This window comes from Hyperolius riggenbachi, chromosome 3 (assembly GCF_040937935.1).
Source record: "Hyperolius riggenbachi isolate aHypRig1 chromosome 3, aHypRig1.pri, whole genome shotgun sequence".
NCBI classification, from domain to species: domain Eukaryota; kingdom Metazoa; phylum Chordata; class Amphibia; order Anura; family Hyperoliidae; genus Hyperolius; species Hyperolius riggenbachi.
In genome coordinates, this window is record NC_090648.1 from 204,467,933 (window position 1) to 204,488,914 (window position 20,982).

Below are 20,982 nucleotides of genomic sequence, written 5' to 3' on the forward strand. Positions count from 1 at the left end.
AAGGTGAGTGGATCCTCTTCTTCCCCCCCACCGCTGCAGCTGTTGCAGTGGTCACTACGATCCGCCGGTGATCGTAATGATCACGTGATCAGAAGCCACACGCGATGGCTTCTGATCACTGAGGGGAGATGTCAGCTGTCATATGACAACTTAATCTCCCCTCTCGAGTGTGCACGATCGCGTCGGGAGCGGAAACGGCAGGTGGCGTAGATCATACGCCGCATCAGGCTAGAACAGCCACAAGTGCAGCATAGGATCTAAAGAGGCGGACCCCAAAAGGTTAATGTTGCTCAATATTTCCAATTAAACAAAAATTCAAAGAGCATTAGCAAACTGCTTCTTTTAAAGTTATTTAAATGTATTTCAAGTATCAAAGTCCATATAAAAAATGTATAGTCAAAACTCAGCAGCAATTATAACCACCATCGCAGAAGTAATTATAGCCATCACAGAAGTAATTATAGCCACCAAAGCATATTGAAAAGAAGTCAAAAGTAGCCTAGATACAGTATATAAAGCGACACACAGTTTTTGCTGTTTCAGGCAAATGTTTTGCCTCTTCTCAACCTGTTGGATGCTCCCCTGTCAGGATCTGCCGCCTGTATGCATGAAGGCTACCTTTGAATTTGCAGTGTGCTGTGATGGCTATAATTACTGTAATAGCTGTTGGTATGTTTTGGCCATAAAGTATTTTTTGGTGCAATAGCCCATCTTCTCATAGTGGGGTTCTCAGGGTTTTCTTTGTTTTTTAAAAGTACTTAGTAAATGGCAGTTGCTTTGTCCAACTGCCAAAATAGTGTAGTGAGCAGGGAGGCTGACCAGCATCTTTGTATAAATCTTTTTCAGGGAATGTCTATATAAAGAATAAAGGCCATGCTGAGAATCCCCTACGGAGAAATGGACTAGCCCAAAACCAGTCATTAATGTCAGATTTCAACTACCTACTGTGAGTGACAGCAACATGGGAGAAAATTAATTTATGGCTCATTTTACTCTCGGAGAAAAGTACTTCTTATTTGTATGTGTTTTACATTTTAAGATTTTTGATGAAAGTTCCTCTTAATGGTAACGTGTTTCTGTGGCAACTGTCACACTACTCAGTACTGCAGGTCACGCTAATAGCAAGTCGTAGTACTTCATGCCAGAAGAAAGCATGATATTGCCTTGCACTGTCATTGCACGGCAGTAGTACTGCCCAGCCCAGGTCCTTATTCAATTAACTTGTCTTCTGTTTTTTTCACAGGAGATACTTTTACATTTTTCAATAAAATACCTTTAAAGCCTACTGCAAGTTATAAGATACTTAAATTAAGTTTGATATTCCTTTTTTTTTTCTTTTCTTTTTTGTTACCACTTTTTGGTTGCCAGGTGCTGAAAAGTTATTTTGAATATAAGATGAAAAATGATATCCTGGGAGTAAGGGCAAGAGAAAAGTTTTTGGAATACTGGCCCTAGTGCAAACTTTGTGGTTTAGATGGTTGAGATAACATTGCTGGTCTAAACACTTGTGGGTCACATTAGGTTGGGTGTGAAACTCATCAGTAAAATGGGTGAAGAGCTGGGTGTGAATAATGGTTTTAATAGATGAAGAATTAACTGTAGGTCTCTAGCCACTGGTTTGAGTGGCCAAGATAAGCAGATAAGCCTTTTGCCATTGCACTCACCTGAAAAGAAGCTCAAGATGTCCTGCATTGTAAATGCTTTCAGTATCTATTAAATATAATAATTTCATTTTATAGATGAAGATGGAACTGAACGCTTCCTGCACCGCAACCGCTGCAAGCTTTACTGCCCCCGTGGCTTTTATGAAGAGCGTGATACCTATACTTGTGAATCTTGTCCACTGAACTGTGACCTTTGTACTAACGCCAATAGCTGTCAGAAGTGCAAGAGTAATTACAAGCTTCAGAATGGAGAATGCTACTTAATACAGTGCCTTCAAGGTATTGGGTTCAACTGATATTCTCTTGGTCTTATTTTAAAAAAACGAAATCTTCCATTTTAAACTGGGTCTGTAGCGTACTAGGCAGAGGGAAGAACTACACTTGTTAAGCAGACTCTGCTTTTGGAAATTGCCTAAGAAAACAAAAAAACACCCTTGATGAGCTTTGCTAACAATTAAATAAACTGCCTCTATCATCGTGATGTTTCCATGATGGGAGCCAACATTGTTTTTTTTCTGCTAGGTGCGGGGCTGATAATGTCCCCCTAATGGTGTGTAATGGGTAGTTATGAGCAAAAATATTGTTACTATTATTATTTTGGAATCATATAGCACTGCCATGTGAAACTGGAATAATTGGCACAGGAGCCGCCTCTGAAAAAAGCAAATTCATACAGGGAGTCGCACACCATGCGGGATTGTGAGATGCAGAAACATAGCAAAAGTCCAGAAAATTTCAGAGGGTCTGCAAACTCAGTAAGCTCAAACAAAGCTGTTTATTGAATCATAATGTGCCAGATGTCCATTCAGCAAACCAACGTGATGTTTTGGGGCCACAGTGGGTCCCCCTTATCAAAGCATATACAGAATGGTTACCATGTGGTTTGCTGAATGGACATCTGGCACTTGATGATTCGATAAATTGCCTTGGAAAAAAGGGCGCTGCCATAAGCCTCCATTATAAAAGCCACAATTTTTAGCAATGAGGGGAAATTTGGGCGCACAGAGAAGCCCAATGGGTTCCAAGGCTTCCTGCTATGTAAATTTGCTTGTATGCTGGTAATGCCAAAACTTCTCAATTAATAACAATAGCAACCCATCCAAACATCTATTTGGTCAGTCTAATAGTGTTATTAGGATAAGAAGCTTTACAGACACCTGAAATATCACATCGAGCAGTGATGGTGTATATGACATGTATACACATGGATGTCACAAATGAAGGTGGGAATAATGTAAGGTTACTCATTTAAAACACAATAGTAGCTATAAACTAGTCAAAATTCATTCACGTATAGTGGCAAAATCTGATTAAATAAATTTCAGCACAGAAAGGTGTGACCTTTTAAAGCAAGCACCTCTCTTTCAGTGCACTGCACTGTGCAGATAAGATAGCCCAGGTGGAGAGGATTGTATAATACAAGTTATTAATCACCCCTGCTTGTTATCTGAGGAATACATGTGGTGAGGATACTGAATGCCTCAGAAACATGTTGATTCAGCACTTTTCATTATATGAAATGCTGCTTTACAAGCCGTACAGGCTCTGCACACTGCCTAACAAAGGCATAAATAAATTTAGTAACGTGGCGATTTAATCACCTGTGCTGTCCCTTACGCATGTTTAAGAAAATGAACAATGGAAGTAACTGAGGCATTGTCATGGGTGTTCTAACGATCACCAGTGTGAGAATAAATGCCAATTAATTTTATTGATATTTATGTGGTGATGCATCTCTTTATAGCTCAGTTACCCATTTCCTTTGTCATAAAATGCAATTATTTCAGAGCAATCGTGATTAATATTATAACATTAGCAAGTATAAAGGTTTTTTTTAAAAAAAAGATAACACAGAAGCTATCCGTGGGAGGAAAAATCAGTTTGTTGAATTTTTTCCATTGTTCTCCATTGTGAGTGTAAGCAGTTTATGCGCTTCACATTCTGGTTAGTTTGTTTCATATTCATTGAATGTCTGCAATTACAGGGCTACTAAATATTTATTTACATAATCCATAATGGGCAATGGATGCAGGGCCGAATTTACCATAATGCACTGTAGACACGTTCCTATAGGAGCCAGATGGTGGAAAGGCTGTTCACTCCCCTCCACAACCGCTGCCTTCCCTCCTTCCCTGTGGAGAGTCCTGATGAGACTGTACACGAAAATGTACTCACCCTGCTCTCGGCTTTTCACTGACAAGAGCTCTTTTCAGTCAGAGGCACCTCTAGCTACTTAATACTGAGGTTCCTCTAGCTAGTAGCTACCTAATACTTGGGTGCACCTCTAGCTACTTAATATTGAGGGTATTTCTGGCTACCTAATACTAAGGGGCACCTGTAGATACCTATATAAAAACAAGGAACACCAAGAGTCCCAATAGTGTAATATGTACTGGTAAATGGTTATTAAATAGAGTAAATATTAATACTCACAAACCAGGGTTACCATTAGGCAACCACTGTAAAGGCAGGTGGGGAGATTTTCCTGACCCCACTCAGGAATAAGAAGTCGCTCTCTGTAGATGAGAAAAAAGGGGGCTCAACCCTCCACCCAGGGTGGACTCAATATTATGCAGGAGAATAGAGGCGCCAAAAGGATAAAAGGAAGCTAAATGAGCTTAAAAACCAAATTCTTGGTAAATAGAGGAGGTAGTGATGGACGTACCTCCTCCAAGTAGACACACAACGACTGTAGTAAAGACAGTCAATATATTTTATTTATGAACTCCAAATATGCAACGCATTTTGCAGGATTGATCCCGCTTCATCAGGCAATAACAACGGAGCAATAGCATATGTGGTCAGTAGAAGAGCCAGGCACCTCTGACTGGCAAGGGAAGTAAGGGAGAAGTGACAGCTGGGACAGCCAGCACACTTGCAGTGCAGTTTGGTGGGGGTTTGTAGGTTCATGGAAGATGAAGTCTAAGGTGTCAGGACATCTGTGGCTATAGCAGCATTGCTCAACCCATGTGCCGTGACACATTTATGTATGTATTTAAGTATATTTCACCGCCCAGCTCTCTCCCTCCACTGCTCTCTGCCTCCGTTCCGTGTAATTAGAGCAGGGCTACAAGAAAATGGCCGCTGATGTCCACAAACGCGGATGTCGGTGGCCATTTTGTTGTAGCCCTGCTCTAAGATTACATGGAGCGGAGACAGAGCAGGGTGCTGAAGAGATGTTAACGCTCGAATTTATAGAACTGGGTAAGCGAGCCACTGCTCATGCTACTTGGGGGGGGGGGGGGGACCGGGCACCTATACTTGGCTACCTACACCTGATTTCCTAAACTGGGGATGCCTATGCTTGGCTACCTATGGCACCCTACATACCTATACTGCAGGCACCTACATATCTATACTGCGGGCACCTACATACCTATACTTAGGGCACCTACACACCTATACTGAGAGCACCTACATACCCATATATGGGGGACCTACATACCTATTACTGAGGGCATCTACATTCCTATACTGCGGGCACCTGCATTCCTATACTGCGAGCACCTACATACCTATACTGCGGGTGCCTACATACCTATACTGAGGGAATCTACACACCTATACTGAGTGCACCTACATCTGACTTCCTATATTGGGGGCACCTATCCATGGCTACCTATATTGAGGGTACCTTTCGGGAGGGGGGGCACGCACCTACATACCTATGCTGAGGGCACCTGCATACCTATTCTGAGGGCACCTACAAACCTATACTGAGGCACCTACATACCTATACTGAGGGCACCTGCATACCTATACTGAGGGCATCTACATACCTATACTGCGGGAACCTACATACCTATACTGCAGGCACCTACATACCTATACTGAGGGCACCTACATACCTATACTGAGGGCACCTACATACCTATACTGAGGGCATCTACATACCTATACTGCGGGAACTACATACATATACTGCCGGCACCTACATACCTATACTGTGGGCGCCTACATACCTATACTGAGGGCATCTACATACCTATATTGCGGGAACCTACATACATATACTGCAGGCACCTACATACCTATACTGAGGGCACCTACATACCTATACTGCGGGAACTACATACATGTACTGCAGGCACCGACATACCTATACTGCAGGCACCTACATACCTATACTGAGGGCACCTACATCTGACTTCCTATACTTGGGGCACCTTTGCTTGCTACTTATATTGAGGGTACCAAGGGGGTATGTTATGGGGGGGGGGGGTTGGGCGCACACCGCGGCTAAAAACACGCAGTGCAAATTGTCGGCACTGTGAGAACATACCATATGGGTGGGAGGTGATGTGTCACAGAGATCTGCGCATTAAAAAAGGTTAGGAACCACTGCTGTAGTGAGTACCCAAATTTTAGTCCAATCTACTATATGGCCCTGCATTAGCACCGTGATAAAATCAAAATATCTAGTGACATTCTTTTCACAAACTAGGGGGGTAACATACCAACTTTTGCATAGGAACAGTGGCTCAAGTAGACTTGACCAGGCCTGTTTTCAAAAAGCCCAGAGGGACCTTATTTCATTCTCGAAGGCTTGAAGCTTATTATGTCATGCTTATCCCTTGGTGGCCTTGGTGGCTTTGTGCTGACTGAGCAACAAACTGCCGGGATAGGAAACTTACGGTAAATCCAAAATTTAGACTTAAATTTGTGAGCTCCAGGTCTTTGTGCAATTTGCACATTTTAATCATGTTTGCTGACTGATATTTTTATGGAACAAATTGTATCCAAATTTTAGCGTAACTGCTGTATGTGTCTGCCTAAACTTTATTCTTGACTTTATAACACAGGCCAAGTACAAGACCCTGAGACAGGGGAATGTATTGACTGTGACACTGGATGCAAAACGTGTGCAATAGGTAAGCAAGCAATATGACTTAAAGAATGCTACTTGTAACAGTGTGTTAAAATTTACTCTTGCAAAGTAATAAACAGTTTATTCAATGTACTAGCATGAGAACACATGTAGTAATATGAGCAAAAACGATAATAAAATACCCTATAAAACCACACTGCCCAGACCAGAATAACCATGCAATGTAAACTGGAACTGGTACCGATAAAACATCCAATTGAGGGATCGGAGATTGATCCCCTCAAATGGTAGAACCCAGGTTCAGTATATTGCAGCATTTACAGTACATATAATTGCTGAGTGCAAATACCAATAAATATGTAATAGTGAAAAACCCAATATAAACAAGTACGTTAAAAATACAATTGCAAAGAGGAGCAGCTTAGCAATATAGATGAGAGTATGTAGTGTAATAAAGCAGGAATATGTCACTCAGGTCCAGAAGGATTGCCAGTTCAGGAATGTACCCTTCACCACGATCACTGCAGAGTTCTCCTCCCTTTTTCCTCTGTGCAGGGCTTGAGGTGCTGGATCCTCACACTGCTGCTTCTTCTGACACATTCAAACGCGCGCTGGTCTGAACAGTGAAGTGACAGGAGGGGCGGAGCCAGAAGACTTCCAAGCAAAGCACTATCTTTGATCAACAGAATAAACCCAGTCAGAGGTCAGCTACTGCAGCATGCCTCTGTGTGTGCAGGTAGACAGCCCGAAGGCCTATCAGGAGGATGATCGCAGAGGGGAGAGAAGCCGGCAAGTTGGGATTGCAGAATCAGGGGGCGGGACATAGGACAGAACACTTCAATTTGGGGTGGTCCCTTGGAAATCGGGACTGTTGTGGCGTATGCATTTGCAATGGCCTTGATAATCTTGTATGCTTGTTTGAAAAGACAAGTTTTAAGGGTGTATTTATAGTTTTCAAGAGTTTGAGAGTGACAGATATGTTTGGAAACGAATTGCAGAGGGAGAGGCTTGTGCTGTTAAATTTCACTTAGTTGTTGTGTCTACAGGTGCCTCTGATGCCCTCTCCCCAACTCTAATAGGTTTATAAATAGGATCTCAAGTAGTGAAACTGTTAGGGCTTATTCACACTAGAGCATTTTACGGGCGATTTCGGCAAAACGCTCAAGCGCTAGCACTTTTTAAAGTGCTAGTGCTATAATACCCTATGGGCCCATTCTCACTTGGGCGATTTGCGTTAATCGCCGGCGATTAATGCAAATCGCCAAACGCAAACGTGTAGCCTGCACAATTTTCAGGCGATTTCCCAGCGATCACATTTCAGTGCTATCAAAGTGCTAAACGCGATCGCGGAAAAATCACTGCAGTGTCCAGTGATTTTTTTGTGTTGATCGCAGAAAAATCACTCCCACAAAACGCTGACGGTAATCGCTGGTGTTTTGCGCTTTTAAGTGTGAATGGGGCCTTATAGGTTATATGGTATAGAGCCTTTATTTAACACTATTTCCTGCAGATACCTGGTGGAAATAACCAGAGAATTCTCCTGATCAGCAAATCTCCCACTTCACTGACCCAGGAAGACGAACCTAATTAATCAGTTGCCAACTAGTGACTTTCTTTTACTAGCCTGGCTTCTGGGATCAGTGTATATTTGGGTACTGGGAGATTTTACTATTCATTAAAAATAATCCTTAGGGTCTGAGAGCATACATCCTAGTGACCTGTAGTGTCCTTAGTGTGAGTTATATGATTAATTTCCCACCTCCAGTGATCTTAGAAGGGGTGAAACCACAATGGCGTCAATTCACCAGAGGTTACCAACCTATTTATCTCTTGGTAGGTAATTTACCTCCTGTGATATCTCCAAATAGCAATTCTCCAGAAGTATAGGGGAAAATATCGACAGAGAGAAATGCAAGAGATAAATGTGAGATAAGTATGAGATAAATAAGTGATAGTTAGTAGTTAGTTTTTCTCCAAATCACAATTCACCAGGGAAGAAAGGGGGTGTGGCCATTCGTTATTTTTTCATGTCTTTATCCCCTGAATGAACCTGGAGATATCGTTTTTTTCACACAGCAGCTGCTGCTGTGGAAGATGGAGCCTTTTGAGCTTACTCTGTTAGGCCTGGTGCACACCAAAAACCGCTAGCAGATCCGCAAAATGCTAGCAGATTTTGAAACGCTTTTTCTTATTTTTCTGTAGCGTTTCAGCTAGCATTTTGCAGTTTTGTGAAGCGTTTTTGGTGTAGTAGATTTCATGTATTGTTACAGTAAAGCTGTTACTGAACAGCTTCTGTAACAAAAACGCCTGCAAATCCGCTCTGAAGTGCCGTTTTTCAGAGCGCTTTGCGTTTTTCCTATACTTAACATTGTAGGCAGAAACGCCTCCGCAATCCAAAATCTGCAGCAGCCCGGGAGTATGCGTTTCTGCAAAACGCCTCCCGCTCTGGTGTGCACCAGCCCATTGAAATACATTACCCAAGCGTATCCGCAGCCGCAAGCGGATCGCAAAACGCAGCCGAACCGCTCTGGTGTGCACTAGGCCTTAGAGCTTGCTTCTATTATGAGGAGACGAAGGCGCAGGAGGAGGGTCTGTTTAATCGCCCCTCGTATTTTTCGTGAGACAACAGTTCTTGATAATTTTACTGAGACAGAGGTGGTGAAGAAGTTCAGACTCACTCGTGAATGATATGATTTATGATATGATCCGGCAGTAAAAGGCAGGAATACTCTCGTCACGTAGTGGTAAAACTCCGCCTCCTACCCACAATGCTTCACTTTCAAGCTTACAGAGAGGAAAAGTATCCCATGTAAATCATTAATACCGATTACCTAACTCTCTGCTTTCTCACACTTTCCTCATGCATATCTCTCCATTATCCCCTGCTATCCAACACTTTTCTCTCTGTCCTCTCACACTGGTGAATTGACTCGAGAGTGTTAAAATACCTCATGAGATAAACTACCTACCTTTTTTCTCTTAGTAAATCCTCTCTGGTGAATTGACGCCATTGTTATGTACCATCACTGACCCCTTTAAACAACAACATAATGCACTGGTAAGGGGTCTATGCATATTAACGGCTGCCAGGCATCAGGTAATTATCCTAGTAGTGGGGTGGCATTTTGGACTTTGAGAGTCTTAAATAGCCCTTTGAAGATCCACTACTTCACAACGATTTTTGTAATTGTGAAAATCATAGAGGAACAATTTTTCTTCGTCTTTCTGTGAAACAATTCTTCAAGTTGTCTTTGTTTTTCTCATCAGGAATAACTGTATTCCTCTGTTCAGCCTAAATACCATTTCCTACTGTTGCAGTTATTACTCACTCGGGGCGTGGCTCCTCCCTGCTATTAGTATGACCCGTGCTGTAGATGTATGCATAGAGGTGAAGACAGGGACTGGGCAGACTGCCATAACTGTCTATGGCCAGTAGGCTGCTAATGACTCAGCCACTTTCTGATTCATGAGAAAGCATCTTTTATGGAGGTATAATAATATCTTATTATTTCCACTTGTTCCCTAGCTGATATTTCTTCTTGCATTTGGACACTGAATGGCCCTACATACTTTTGGAATACTATCTGAAGGATATATTCATATGTACAGATTTATTTTCATTTACCATGTTTTTGATATGATATTTTGTTTTCAAACAGATGATCCAGAAATCTGTCTCAGCTGTCTACAAGGTTATTTTCTGTAAGTAGCACATTAACAAGACTGGACTATCATTTGCTGCTGGAAATAAAGCATGAGAAGCAATAGCACAACCCAATTGTGAACCTTACATTGCCCACAAACATGGCAAGTTTTCAGGCAGTTTAACCCCTTTGGGACAAGCTGACTACCTCCCCCCCTTAAAGAGCACACATTTTGCATGCAGGGGTGGGGGGCTTGTTTGGGGGGTGGGGGGGGGATCAGGCAGCCGGATCCCTGATGGGGTTTGCTGGGCTGTGTCCCCCCCCCCCCGCCTCCAAATGTCCCTCCTTTCGCCAGCAGCCTTTACTCACCTCCCAGGCTCCAGCGATGAGCAGCTGTGGATACCTCCGCTCTCGCTGGCTTCCCACTTGTACTGCCGCTAAGTTCCGGGTGGCGGCTTGATGATGTCATCAAGCCGGGACCCGGCACTTACCGTCAATACAGCGGGGATGCCGGCCAGAGCGGAGGGGACCGCTGATCGTCGGGGGAACGGCAGGAAGGTGAGTGGATCTTCTTCTTTTCCCCCCTACCACCGCAGCTCTGTAAGTGATCACTATGAACCGCCGGCGATCATAGTGATCACGTGATCAGAAGCCATACACGATGGCTCCTGATCACTGAGGGGAGATGTCAGCTGTCATATGACAATTTAATCTCCCTCCCCGGTACACACGATTGCATCGGGACAGTTCGTTATCGTGGACGTTGAATCAATGTCCAGTCAGGGCGGCACCACCACCTGCTGGACGTAGATTCAAACTACGTCGGTCCCCAAAAGGTTAATCATCTCCAGTGACGCCAACTGAAAATGATTGAAATGTCATCAAACAAAACCACATATAAAGAAGGCAATGCCATCAAAAGGCGTCTAAAATGTCTGTCTGCTCCAAGCATTTCTCTTTCAAACATAGATTGAAATGAGCACATAAAAAACATTTTGATATTCAGTGGTTTTAGCAATTAGCTGTTCCTGTGTAGTCCATTCAAATGTTCATAAAACTTGCCATTGTGTGCCTGTACTAGCTAGTGTTAAATAAGTACACTGTTAATTGACTTATTATACTGTATTGAAGCTACTGGTTGCAGCAAATGAACAAAAAAAATGTAAAGGACACTGGAAAATGATAGTCATGTATGTTTGCCATCAATTAGCACCATGAAAAAAGTAATTTTCCCCTTGAGGGTTACGTGTGCATTTTTCAACAGCCTTTTCTTTTTTGATCAGTCTTTTGTCTAGCTACACTTCAACAGTTTACATTCAAATTGTAAAGCCCAAAACAAAACCCCAAAACACAGTAAAAAAAACAATCTTAACCACTTCAGGATCACAGGTTTTCTTCCCTTAAAACCAAAACAACTTTTACATTTCAGCGCTCCTCCCATTCATTCACTGATAACTTTATTGCTACTCATCACATGTGAATGATCTATAGGTTGTTTTTTTCGCCACAAATTAGGCTTTTCAAGGGTGATATTTTATTTTAGTAATAATGTTATTCTCTATGCATTTTAAAAAGAAAAAAGAGAAAAAAATGAAAAGATACACTATTTCTATATTTCTAACCATAAAAAAAAAGCAAGGGAGGCTAGGATTAGATCAGGGTTGATCAGGGTTAATCAGGGTTGATCAGGGGTATATAGTCCTGGTATATTTATTTATAAGTCCTGGTATATTTATAAAATCCTCTAGGTGGCAGTCAGACTACAAGAAAAGAAGATCCAGTTACCTTGTAATCCTCTCAGGAGTGATTACAAGGTAACTGTATCTTCTTAAGTGCTGGCAACATTGTTTGTAAACCTCACAAATGAATGAGCACTGCTATTGGCTTATAGCAGTGCTCATTCATGGTTACAGGCATCTGATTGGTGATGGGAGTAATTACTCCCATTCATCAATCCCACCCAGAAATAAATGAAGCTGGTGCACGTGCACGTGCACGCACGGGGGCGCGCACCCGCGGGCGGGAGCGCGGGAGCGCGCGGGAGCGGGGGCGCGCGGGAGCGCGCGCGTGCACGCGCGCGATCGCGCCCGCACAGCACAATAGCGGCAGGGGCGTTTATAAACGCCCCTGATCCGCTAATTAAGTCAATAGGGGCGTAGTTAAGCGTCTGGGAAATCCGAAAGTGGTTAAAGTAAATGGGAATAAAAATCAAAACAAAACAACCAGATACTTACCTAAAGAGAGGGAAGACTCTGGGTTCTATAGAGCCTTCCTGCTTCTCTCTTGGTCCCTGTTCCACCGCTGGTTTCCCAGTAGCAGTATTCAACCAATTTGTTCTAATACTGTTACGATCTCCCGCCGCGGGTGCATTCAGAAGTCTTGGGGAGCCCCGAGGGCTCCCAAAGATGGTCTGCAACTTACTGCGCAAGCACGAGCGCCCTCTGTCTTCGGGAGGACTCAACTCCCAAAAACTTTCACAAAAACTTTCAAAGTCCTCGCAGCAGGGGGTTCAAACAGAGGAGCAAGCGCTTAATGGAGGTGAGAGGAGCAAGAAGGCGCTATAGGACCCAGAGCTTTCACCTCTCCTTAGATAAGTATCTGGCTATTTTTTTGCTTTGTTTTTTATTCCCAATAACTTTAAGGTGGCCATACACGCTTAGATTACCACCCAGTGTGGCAAACAGATCAATCTCTCTCTGATCTGAATCTGATCACAGAGGGATCACATTTCCCCTTACACACTGCGCACAGATTTCAAAAGATTTCATAATGACATCTATTGAAAATCTATCGAACTGCATTGTTGCACTGTTCAACATTGTGCAACGCTATGACCTGTCAATCTACCGCCGCTCCCCTGCCAAAACTTTCCATCTAATCTTAATTTTGATAAATTTGTGTAACAAATTGATTGAAATCAGGATCGATGCAGCCTGCAGCACTATAGATTTTTGGCAGATTCAATCAGAGTGATCTAAGCATGTATGGCCTGCTTAAAGGACACCTGAAGTGAGAGGGATATGGAGGCTGCCATTTGTGTCTCCTTTTAAACAAATATCACTTGCCTTACAGTATTGCTGATCTTCCTGCTGCAGTAGTGTCTGAATCACACACCTGAAACAAGCATGCAGCTAATCCAGTCTTTAGTCAGAAAAATCTGATCGGCTGCATGCTTGTTCAGGGTCTATGGCTAAAAGTATTAGATACCAAGGATCAGCAGGACAGCCAGGCAATTTGCATTGTTTAAAAGAAAATAAACAATAAACATGGAAGCCTCCATATCCCTCTCAGTTACTGTGTCCTATAAGTGTTAAGTGTCCATTGCTGATGGTGTTAATGTGTACCAGAGACGAAGATACATTCAAGATTTATACAAAGTTACATAATATGATAGGCTGTGAGTGTGAGTCTCACTGCCTGTGTGTCTTAGCCAGCCAGCGTCTTGGGATGGGACTTATTGTTGTTTATTGGGAACTGTGTCTGGAACTTTCTGAGGAGTGTTGTCAACACTATTGTTGAGCGCTGAACTATCCATTAATTATTATTATTTAAAGGGACATACACTCCTTATAGATCCAAGCGATCCAAAAGGTCCATATGTTTGGTTATATGAGGACATAATATATTTATAATAATTGAAATAAGTAGGTGAAGCAGCGCACTACTCTTTGAATTTTATTATTAAGATTTATTCAGACCGGGGGATTCCTCTAGCCCGATCTGCCATCTTTTGCCTTCTCTATCTATCCACACCACCATCCTCAGCCTTCTCTATCGTTGGTACCGGGTCCTGTAACTTCGGCCAGTGGCAGCCAGTCTGAGCATGTGCAGTGCGCTCCCTCCATTTCTCTCCATTAGAGAATAGTACTGCGCAGGTGCAGTACTATTCTCCACCGGAGAGATGGAGGGAGCTCACTGCACATGTGTAAAACTGGCCGTGACTGGCCGAAGTTACAACACCCAGTACCAGCGATAGAGAAGGCTGAGGACAGTGGCGTTGGAGCGATCCGTGCGAATGGGGCTGGAGGAAGCCCCAGGTATGTATAAATCTTGTATGTATCTTTGTCTCTGGTTTCCTTTAACCTTTAAGATCTTCTTTCTTTTGTATGGCCAACTTTTACTATAATGTAACATATATATGTGTGTGTGTGTGCGTGTGTGTGTGTGTGTGTGTGTGTGTGTGTGTGTATTTTATGATCATTACTATTATTTATATAGCGCTGACATCTTCCACAGCACTGTACAGAGTAAATTGTCTTGTCACTCAGTCTAATGTCTCACAGTCTATATATATATATATTAGCTGATGATCCGGCATTGCCGGGTATGTATTTGGCTGGTGTTGGCTCTGCCCACTTTTTCTAACCCTAACACTCAATTACTCAAGTACCTAGTTTGTGACCAACTGTGCAACGTTTGAGAACCCTACCATTAACAGTGTAAGAATGGCTGCAGATTACATTTTCCCCATGAAATGTGTATTTGTCTCCGCCCACTTTTTGGTTATGGAAATAAAAAGTATCCTATATGTTATTCCAGGTAATGTACTATGTTTGTGCCAAATTTCATTCAAATCCGTTCAGCCATTTTTGTGTGATCGTGCAACAAACATCCAAAAGCACAAACATCCAAACTTTCCTATTTATAATATTAGTAGGATATATATATATATATATATATATATATATATATATATATATATATATATATATATATATATATATATATATATATATATATATATATATACAGTACAGGCCAAAAGTTTGGACACACCTTCTCATTCAAAGAGTTTTCTTTATTTTCATGACTATGAACATTGTAGATTCACACTGAAGGCATCCAAACTATGGCGAAAACAGAAGAGGACCCGCAGCATCCACACACAAGAGGCCTGAGGGAGCCAGGAACCAGTAAGCTCAGCAGACAATGGAAGGAAAGTTCCGCTACACCAAAGGCAGGGTGAAAAAATGTTTCTCCATTTATTAATAAATGGAGAAACATTTTTTCACCCTGCCTTTGGTGTAGCGGAACTTTCCTTCCATCATCCAAACTATGAATTAACACATGTGGAAGTATAGTACATAACCAAACAGTGTGAAACAGCTGAAAATATGTCATATTCTAGGTTCTTCAAAGTAGCCACCTTTTGCTTTGATTACTGCTTTGCACACTCTTGGCATTCTCTTGATGATCTTTAAGAGGTAGTCACCTGAAATGCTTTTCACTTCACAGGTGTGCCCTGTCAGGTTTAATAAGTGGGATTTCTTGCCTTATAAATGGGGTTGGGACCATCAGTTGCGTTGTGGAGAAGTCAGGTGGATACACAGATGATAGTCCTACTGAATAGATGTTAGAATTTGTATTATGGCAAGAAAAAAGCAGCTAAGTAAAGAAAAACGAGTGGCCATCATTACTTTAAGAAATGAAGGTCAGTCAGTCCGAAAAATTGGGAAAACTTTGAAAGTGTCGACAAGTCTCAAAAACCATCAAATGCTACAAAGATACTAGCTTCTAGGCAAGGAAAACCAAGAGTCACCTCTTCTGCGGAGGATAAAGGTCCGTACACACGCCGGACTGGAGGCAACGACGGGTCCGTCGTCACGTCCCGCTGGGTGGGCGTTCCAGCGACAGTCCGGCGTGTGTACAGTCTGTCGGCGGACTGATACGGCTGTTTCTGAGCGATCCGCCAGCCTCAGAAATCGCAGGTTAACAGCAGCTCAGATTAGAGACCAGGTCAATGCCACACAGAGTTCTAGCAGCAGACACATCTCTAGAACAACTGTTAAGAGGAGACTGTGTGAATCAGGCATTCATGGTAGAATATCTGCTAGAAAACCACTGCTAAGGACAGGCAACAAGCAGAAGAGACTTGTTTGGGCTAAATAACACAAGGAATGGACATTACACCAGTGGAAAGCTGTGCTTTGGTCTAATGAGTCCAAATTTGAGATTTTTGGTTCCAACCACCACCTAGTCTTTGTGCGACGCAGAAAATTATTATTATTTATTGTATTTATAAAGCGCTAAAAAATTACGCAGCGCTGGACAATAAATAGGGATACATACATTTCAACAAGGAGTGACAGACAGAGAGGTAGAAAACGGTTAGACAACATAGCACAAAGTTATACATGCAGTCGGGGTATAAAATGCGTTTTACAGAGACCCGGCAAAACAAGTCTGAATTAGTCCATGAGAAGGGTGTCATTGCTGGGGTAGAAACATTAAGGACACACTAAGGGAGGGGGTGGCCCTGCTAAGGCTTACAAACTAAAGGGAGGGGGGACACATAAGGTAGGACTGTGGAAAAATTGAAGGCATACTGAACCAGCATGGCTACCACAGCATCTTGCAGCGGCATGCTATTCCATCCGGTTTGCGTTTAGTTGGACCATCATTTATTTTTCAACAGGACAATGACCCCAAACACACCTCCAGGCTGTGTAAGGGCTATTTGACAAGGAAGCAGAGTGATGGGGTGCTGCGCCAGATGACCTGGCCTCCACAGTCACCAGACCTGAACCCAATCGAGATGGTTTGGGGTGAGCTGAAGAGTGAAGGCAAAAGGGCCAACAAGTGCTAAGCATCTCTGGGAACTCCTTCAAGACTGTTGGAAGACCATTTCAGGTGACTACCTCTTGAAGCTCATCAAGAGAATGCCAAGAGTGTGCAAATCAGTAATCAAAGCAAAAGGTGGCTACTTTAAAGAACCTAGAATACGACATACTGTATTTTCAGTTATTCCACACTTTTTGGTTATGTACTATACTTCCACATGTGAATCTACAATGTTCATAGTCATGAAAATAAAGAAAACTCTTTGAATGAGAACGTGTTTAAACTTTTGGTCTGTACTATACTTTTATATATATATATATATATATATATATATATATATATATATATATATATATGCCAAGGGATGAGCAGCCCAAGTTTTATGCAATACTATGCAAAGCATGCACGCAGCACTGGAGAACCCCAATCTCCATACGAATTATATAAATACAGAGGGTACTGCGGCACACAACAGGAAAAAAGTGACAAGGGCTCTTGGTTACGCTTTAACGCGTTTAAGCTCACCAACTGCGCCAAAGTGTCCCCGATCTGGTGAGCCCTACTCTAACCAGGCAAAAATACTAGTTTTTATCAGCGTTCTAGTGGGAACCATGCCAAAAGCCCAGGGGTCAGCTAAATGGGAGAAATTAAATTAAAAACACCTCACCTTCTACTAGCTACTAACTGAACTATGAGCACCGCTCATTTATATGCTTAACTGTGCTAGAGGTGGGTGTGGTTATGCACGCTCACAGGGGAAAATAACATAATCAGTTAGTAGCTAGTAGAAGGTGAGGTGTTTTTAATTTCATTTCTCCCATTTAGCTGACCCCTGGGCTTTTGGCATGGTTCCCACTAGAACGCTGATAAAAACTAGCATTTTTGCCTGGTTAGAGTAGGACTCACCAGATCGGGGACACTTTGGCGCAGTTGGTGAGCTTAAATGCATTAAAGCGTAACCAAGAGCCCTTGTCACTGTTTTCCTGTTGTGTGCTGCAGCACCCTCTGTATTTATATATAGATATATATATTTATTTATTTTTGTGCTTTATGATTATAACAATGCCTTTGATTTTAGACATCACTTACAGTGCCGTAAACACTGTCCCCCGAAAACCTATGAAGACGATGTCAGGAAAATGTGTCTGGCGTGTCCGTTATGGTGCCTTGAATGCCGCAATGAAACACGTTGCTCTTCTTGTCAAAATGGATATTATTTGCATGGTAAGAAAAGAGCCATAAATGCTTATCAGCTACATTGCTGCATACCTGGAAGGTTGTTACATATTTGCTCAGCACTGAGTGGCTCAGCACACACACTCCTAGATATAAAAGGACAGTAAACTCCCAGCATACTCTGCTTTGTGTCCACCCATAGTCTTTATAGCATGCCAGTTGTGTCTGTCTCAGGTATTTCATGCTTGTATGTTGCAAGGTCATAAGCTTCAAAGCCATTTAAATTCAGTCTCTGGTTTTCTTAAATTTTTACATGTTTGTGCCCATTTCCAGAATTTCCTCTTGTAAGTAGGTCTTATGTAGGTCTAATCTGGCCCTCAGAAGCTTCAAATTGTTGGTATATTTATTCACAGAGTGTTTAATAATTAGCTCAGATTAATAAGGCCTATTTCACATTAATGGCTCAACTCCATGTTAAAGCGGACCCAAACCAAACATTTTTTAATTGAAAATATTTAGTTGCACCACTCTGACACATACAAAGATAAATAAACACTCCTTCAAACCTATGATCATTTCAGTGCATGCTTTTCACCCTTCTCTTTTCATAGCTAGGATTATACTGGGGGCAACCATTAGCAATTCCTCCATTGCTGGACACCATCTACTCCACCAGTTTGCCGGAAAAATCCCGGCAATTTGAAAGGAAGGGAGGGGTTCCTCCAATAAATGTAAAATATTTTATATTTGTCATCATGCAGCTGAAAAAAGGCTGCTATTTATTATTATAATTTAGAAAATAGATTTTATTTCTGAAATCTTGTATTTTTAATTTGGGTCCACTTTAAGGGCACAAATCAGCTTCCGATTTTCTGGTCTCTGAGTGCCTTGCAGCTTAATACAGCTGGCAGCATTTGTAACCCCACGCGTGTCAACTTTTAACATGAAATGCCTCGTCGCATGTGATGTGCCTCCATAAGAAGGAACGTGCTCAGCTGTCTATACCAGTCACTCAATACACAGATTTATACCCTTTCCACAAAGGTGTCTTAAAAAGTAACTTTTAATAAATAGTTTCAAAATTGTTAAGCCTGTAAAATTAAATGAATCCTCACACCATATGTAACCCCTCTTTCGCAGACTGTATCTTATCTAAACACACATCACCCCACCATACAACCTAACATGTTTTACCCCGTAAAAAAATAGGGGCTTTGTCTTGGGTACAAAGTGCCAGAGTGCTCAAAAGTGCTATACTGACATTATAAATACATTAGACATGGAAAACAAAAAAACAAAAAGACAAACACTTATATCGCGCTTTTCTCCTGGCAGACTCAAAGCGCCAGAGCTGCAGCCACAAGGACGCGCTCTATAGGCAGTAGCAATGTTAGGGAGACTTGCCTAAGGTCTCCTGCTGAATAGGTGCTGGCTTACTGAACAGGCAGAGCCGAGATTTGAACCCTGGTCTCCCATGTCAGAGGCAGAGCCCTTAACCATTACACTATCCAGCCAAGTGTCATAGCCTCATGACTATTATGACAGGCTAACCTGTTAATATGTTAGCCTGTCATAATAGCAGTGAGGCTATGACACACTTGCTGTTTTTTGTTTTCCCTGTCTATTGTATTTATAATGTCTGTAGAGCACTTTTCATCACTCCGCCACTTTGTTATAGTACCCAAGACAAAGCCTCTATTTTTTACGGGGTAAAACATGTTGGATTGTATGGTGGGGTGATGTGTGTTTAGATAAGATACAGTCTGGGAAAGAGGGGTTACCTACACTGTGAGGATTTATATAGCCTCACTCACAGGGCTTTGTAAATTTCTTTCCCCTCTCCCAGTTACATTATGGGAACAGTTTATTTAATTTTACAGGCTTAACGATGTTCAACTATTCATTAAAAGTTACATATTAAGACATCTCTGTGGAAAAGGTATGAAACTGTGTATTTATTTCTGAATCAGTAGTGTTTTTTCTGTACCAAGCGCTTCCCAGGTGCAGTGGAGCAGCTGACGCTGCCACCTGCAGCTGTCGGTGTGAGTCAGGCCTAATACAAGTTTATTTTCATGACTGAATTTAGTGCAGTGGATGGCACCTGGCTGAACAGAGGGAGTCAAAGCGGGGGACCAGAGGATCGTTCCAGAACAGCGTGGGTGCAGGACGGCTGCAAGGGGGCTAGGAGAAGCCCCAGGGAAGTGAATTTATTTATTTTTTCAGATATCTTCAGGTCCCCTTTAAAAAATCCATGGCAACTGTGCATTATGCCAGTTTACTCTCAACAAGGTTTCCTCCTTTGAACTGGTCCCTACACTTATACTGAGCGCGCTCAAGATGGCAGCCTCTCCTTTTACCTGCTCCACACCTTGTCTCGGCTCTGGGAAGCATTAATCACATATATGCACAGAAGGAACAAAAATACTTACAGATTCTGCACCATGAAATCTCTGGCTACAACTGGAACCTTCTGGGAAACGTGGAAGTTTATGGATGGCTAAGTTACAAGCTGGATTGTACTCACCATGAAAGTCATGTGTAGCTGACCTTGGTTTTGGAGTCCTGCATGGGTTTGGGAAGCTGATAATCCACACAAACAAACAAAAGCCTTCTCTACTCCTACAAGGACACACAATGGAATAGGATTTCTCCACCTGGATACTCATGAGGTCCACAGCTTCAAACAAACCAACACAATAAAAAGCATGTCCATGCAACACAGCAAGCAGATCTCCTACCTTCCCAAGTCTTCTTCCCAAGGTAAGGGAATTAATCCTCCTTCCCCAAACAGAAGTAATATCTTTCAGCTGGCAATCCGTTTTTGCAGACTGTACAAATACTTTAAATGCATTCAGAGGCTGAAATTATATTGACTCCATTGCCTTTCTAAGTAAACCTTAGTAGGCCCCATGCTTCTGCATATCAATGGACTTTTCACACCTCTCTTTTCACACACTCTTCTAGCAGATTGAAGGCCAGCATTTGCTTTTGTCTACCCCCCACTGATAAACAACAACAATCAAAGGAAGAGCTTACTTAACCCATTCCTTCCCAAAGAGCAATGTTAATCTATACAGCCAGCTTCTTACTATCTCTCAGGCCATTGAGA

At 42.3% G+C, this 20,982-nt stretch overlaps 1 protein-coding gene across 1 annotated transcript in view; it reads left to right on the forward strand.

Annotated features, from left to right (window-relative positions):
* The window catches only part of LOC137563302 (proprotein convertase subtilisin/kexin type 5-like), a 200,730-nt gene that overhangs the window by 15,978 nt on the left and 163,770 nt on the right, over positions 1-20,982 (forward strand). The window contains exons 2-5 of the mRNA XM_068275591.1: positions 1,740-1,943; positions 6,467-6,535; positions 10,152-10,194; positions 17,776-17,921. Coding sequence (XP_068131692.1) covers positions 1,740-1,943; positions 6,467-6,535; positions 10,152-10,194; positions 17,776-17,921 — 462 coding nt within the window. The remainder of the gene's footprint in view (positions 1-1,739; positions 1,944-6,466; positions 6,536-10,151; positions 10,195-17,775; positions 17,922-20,982) is intronic.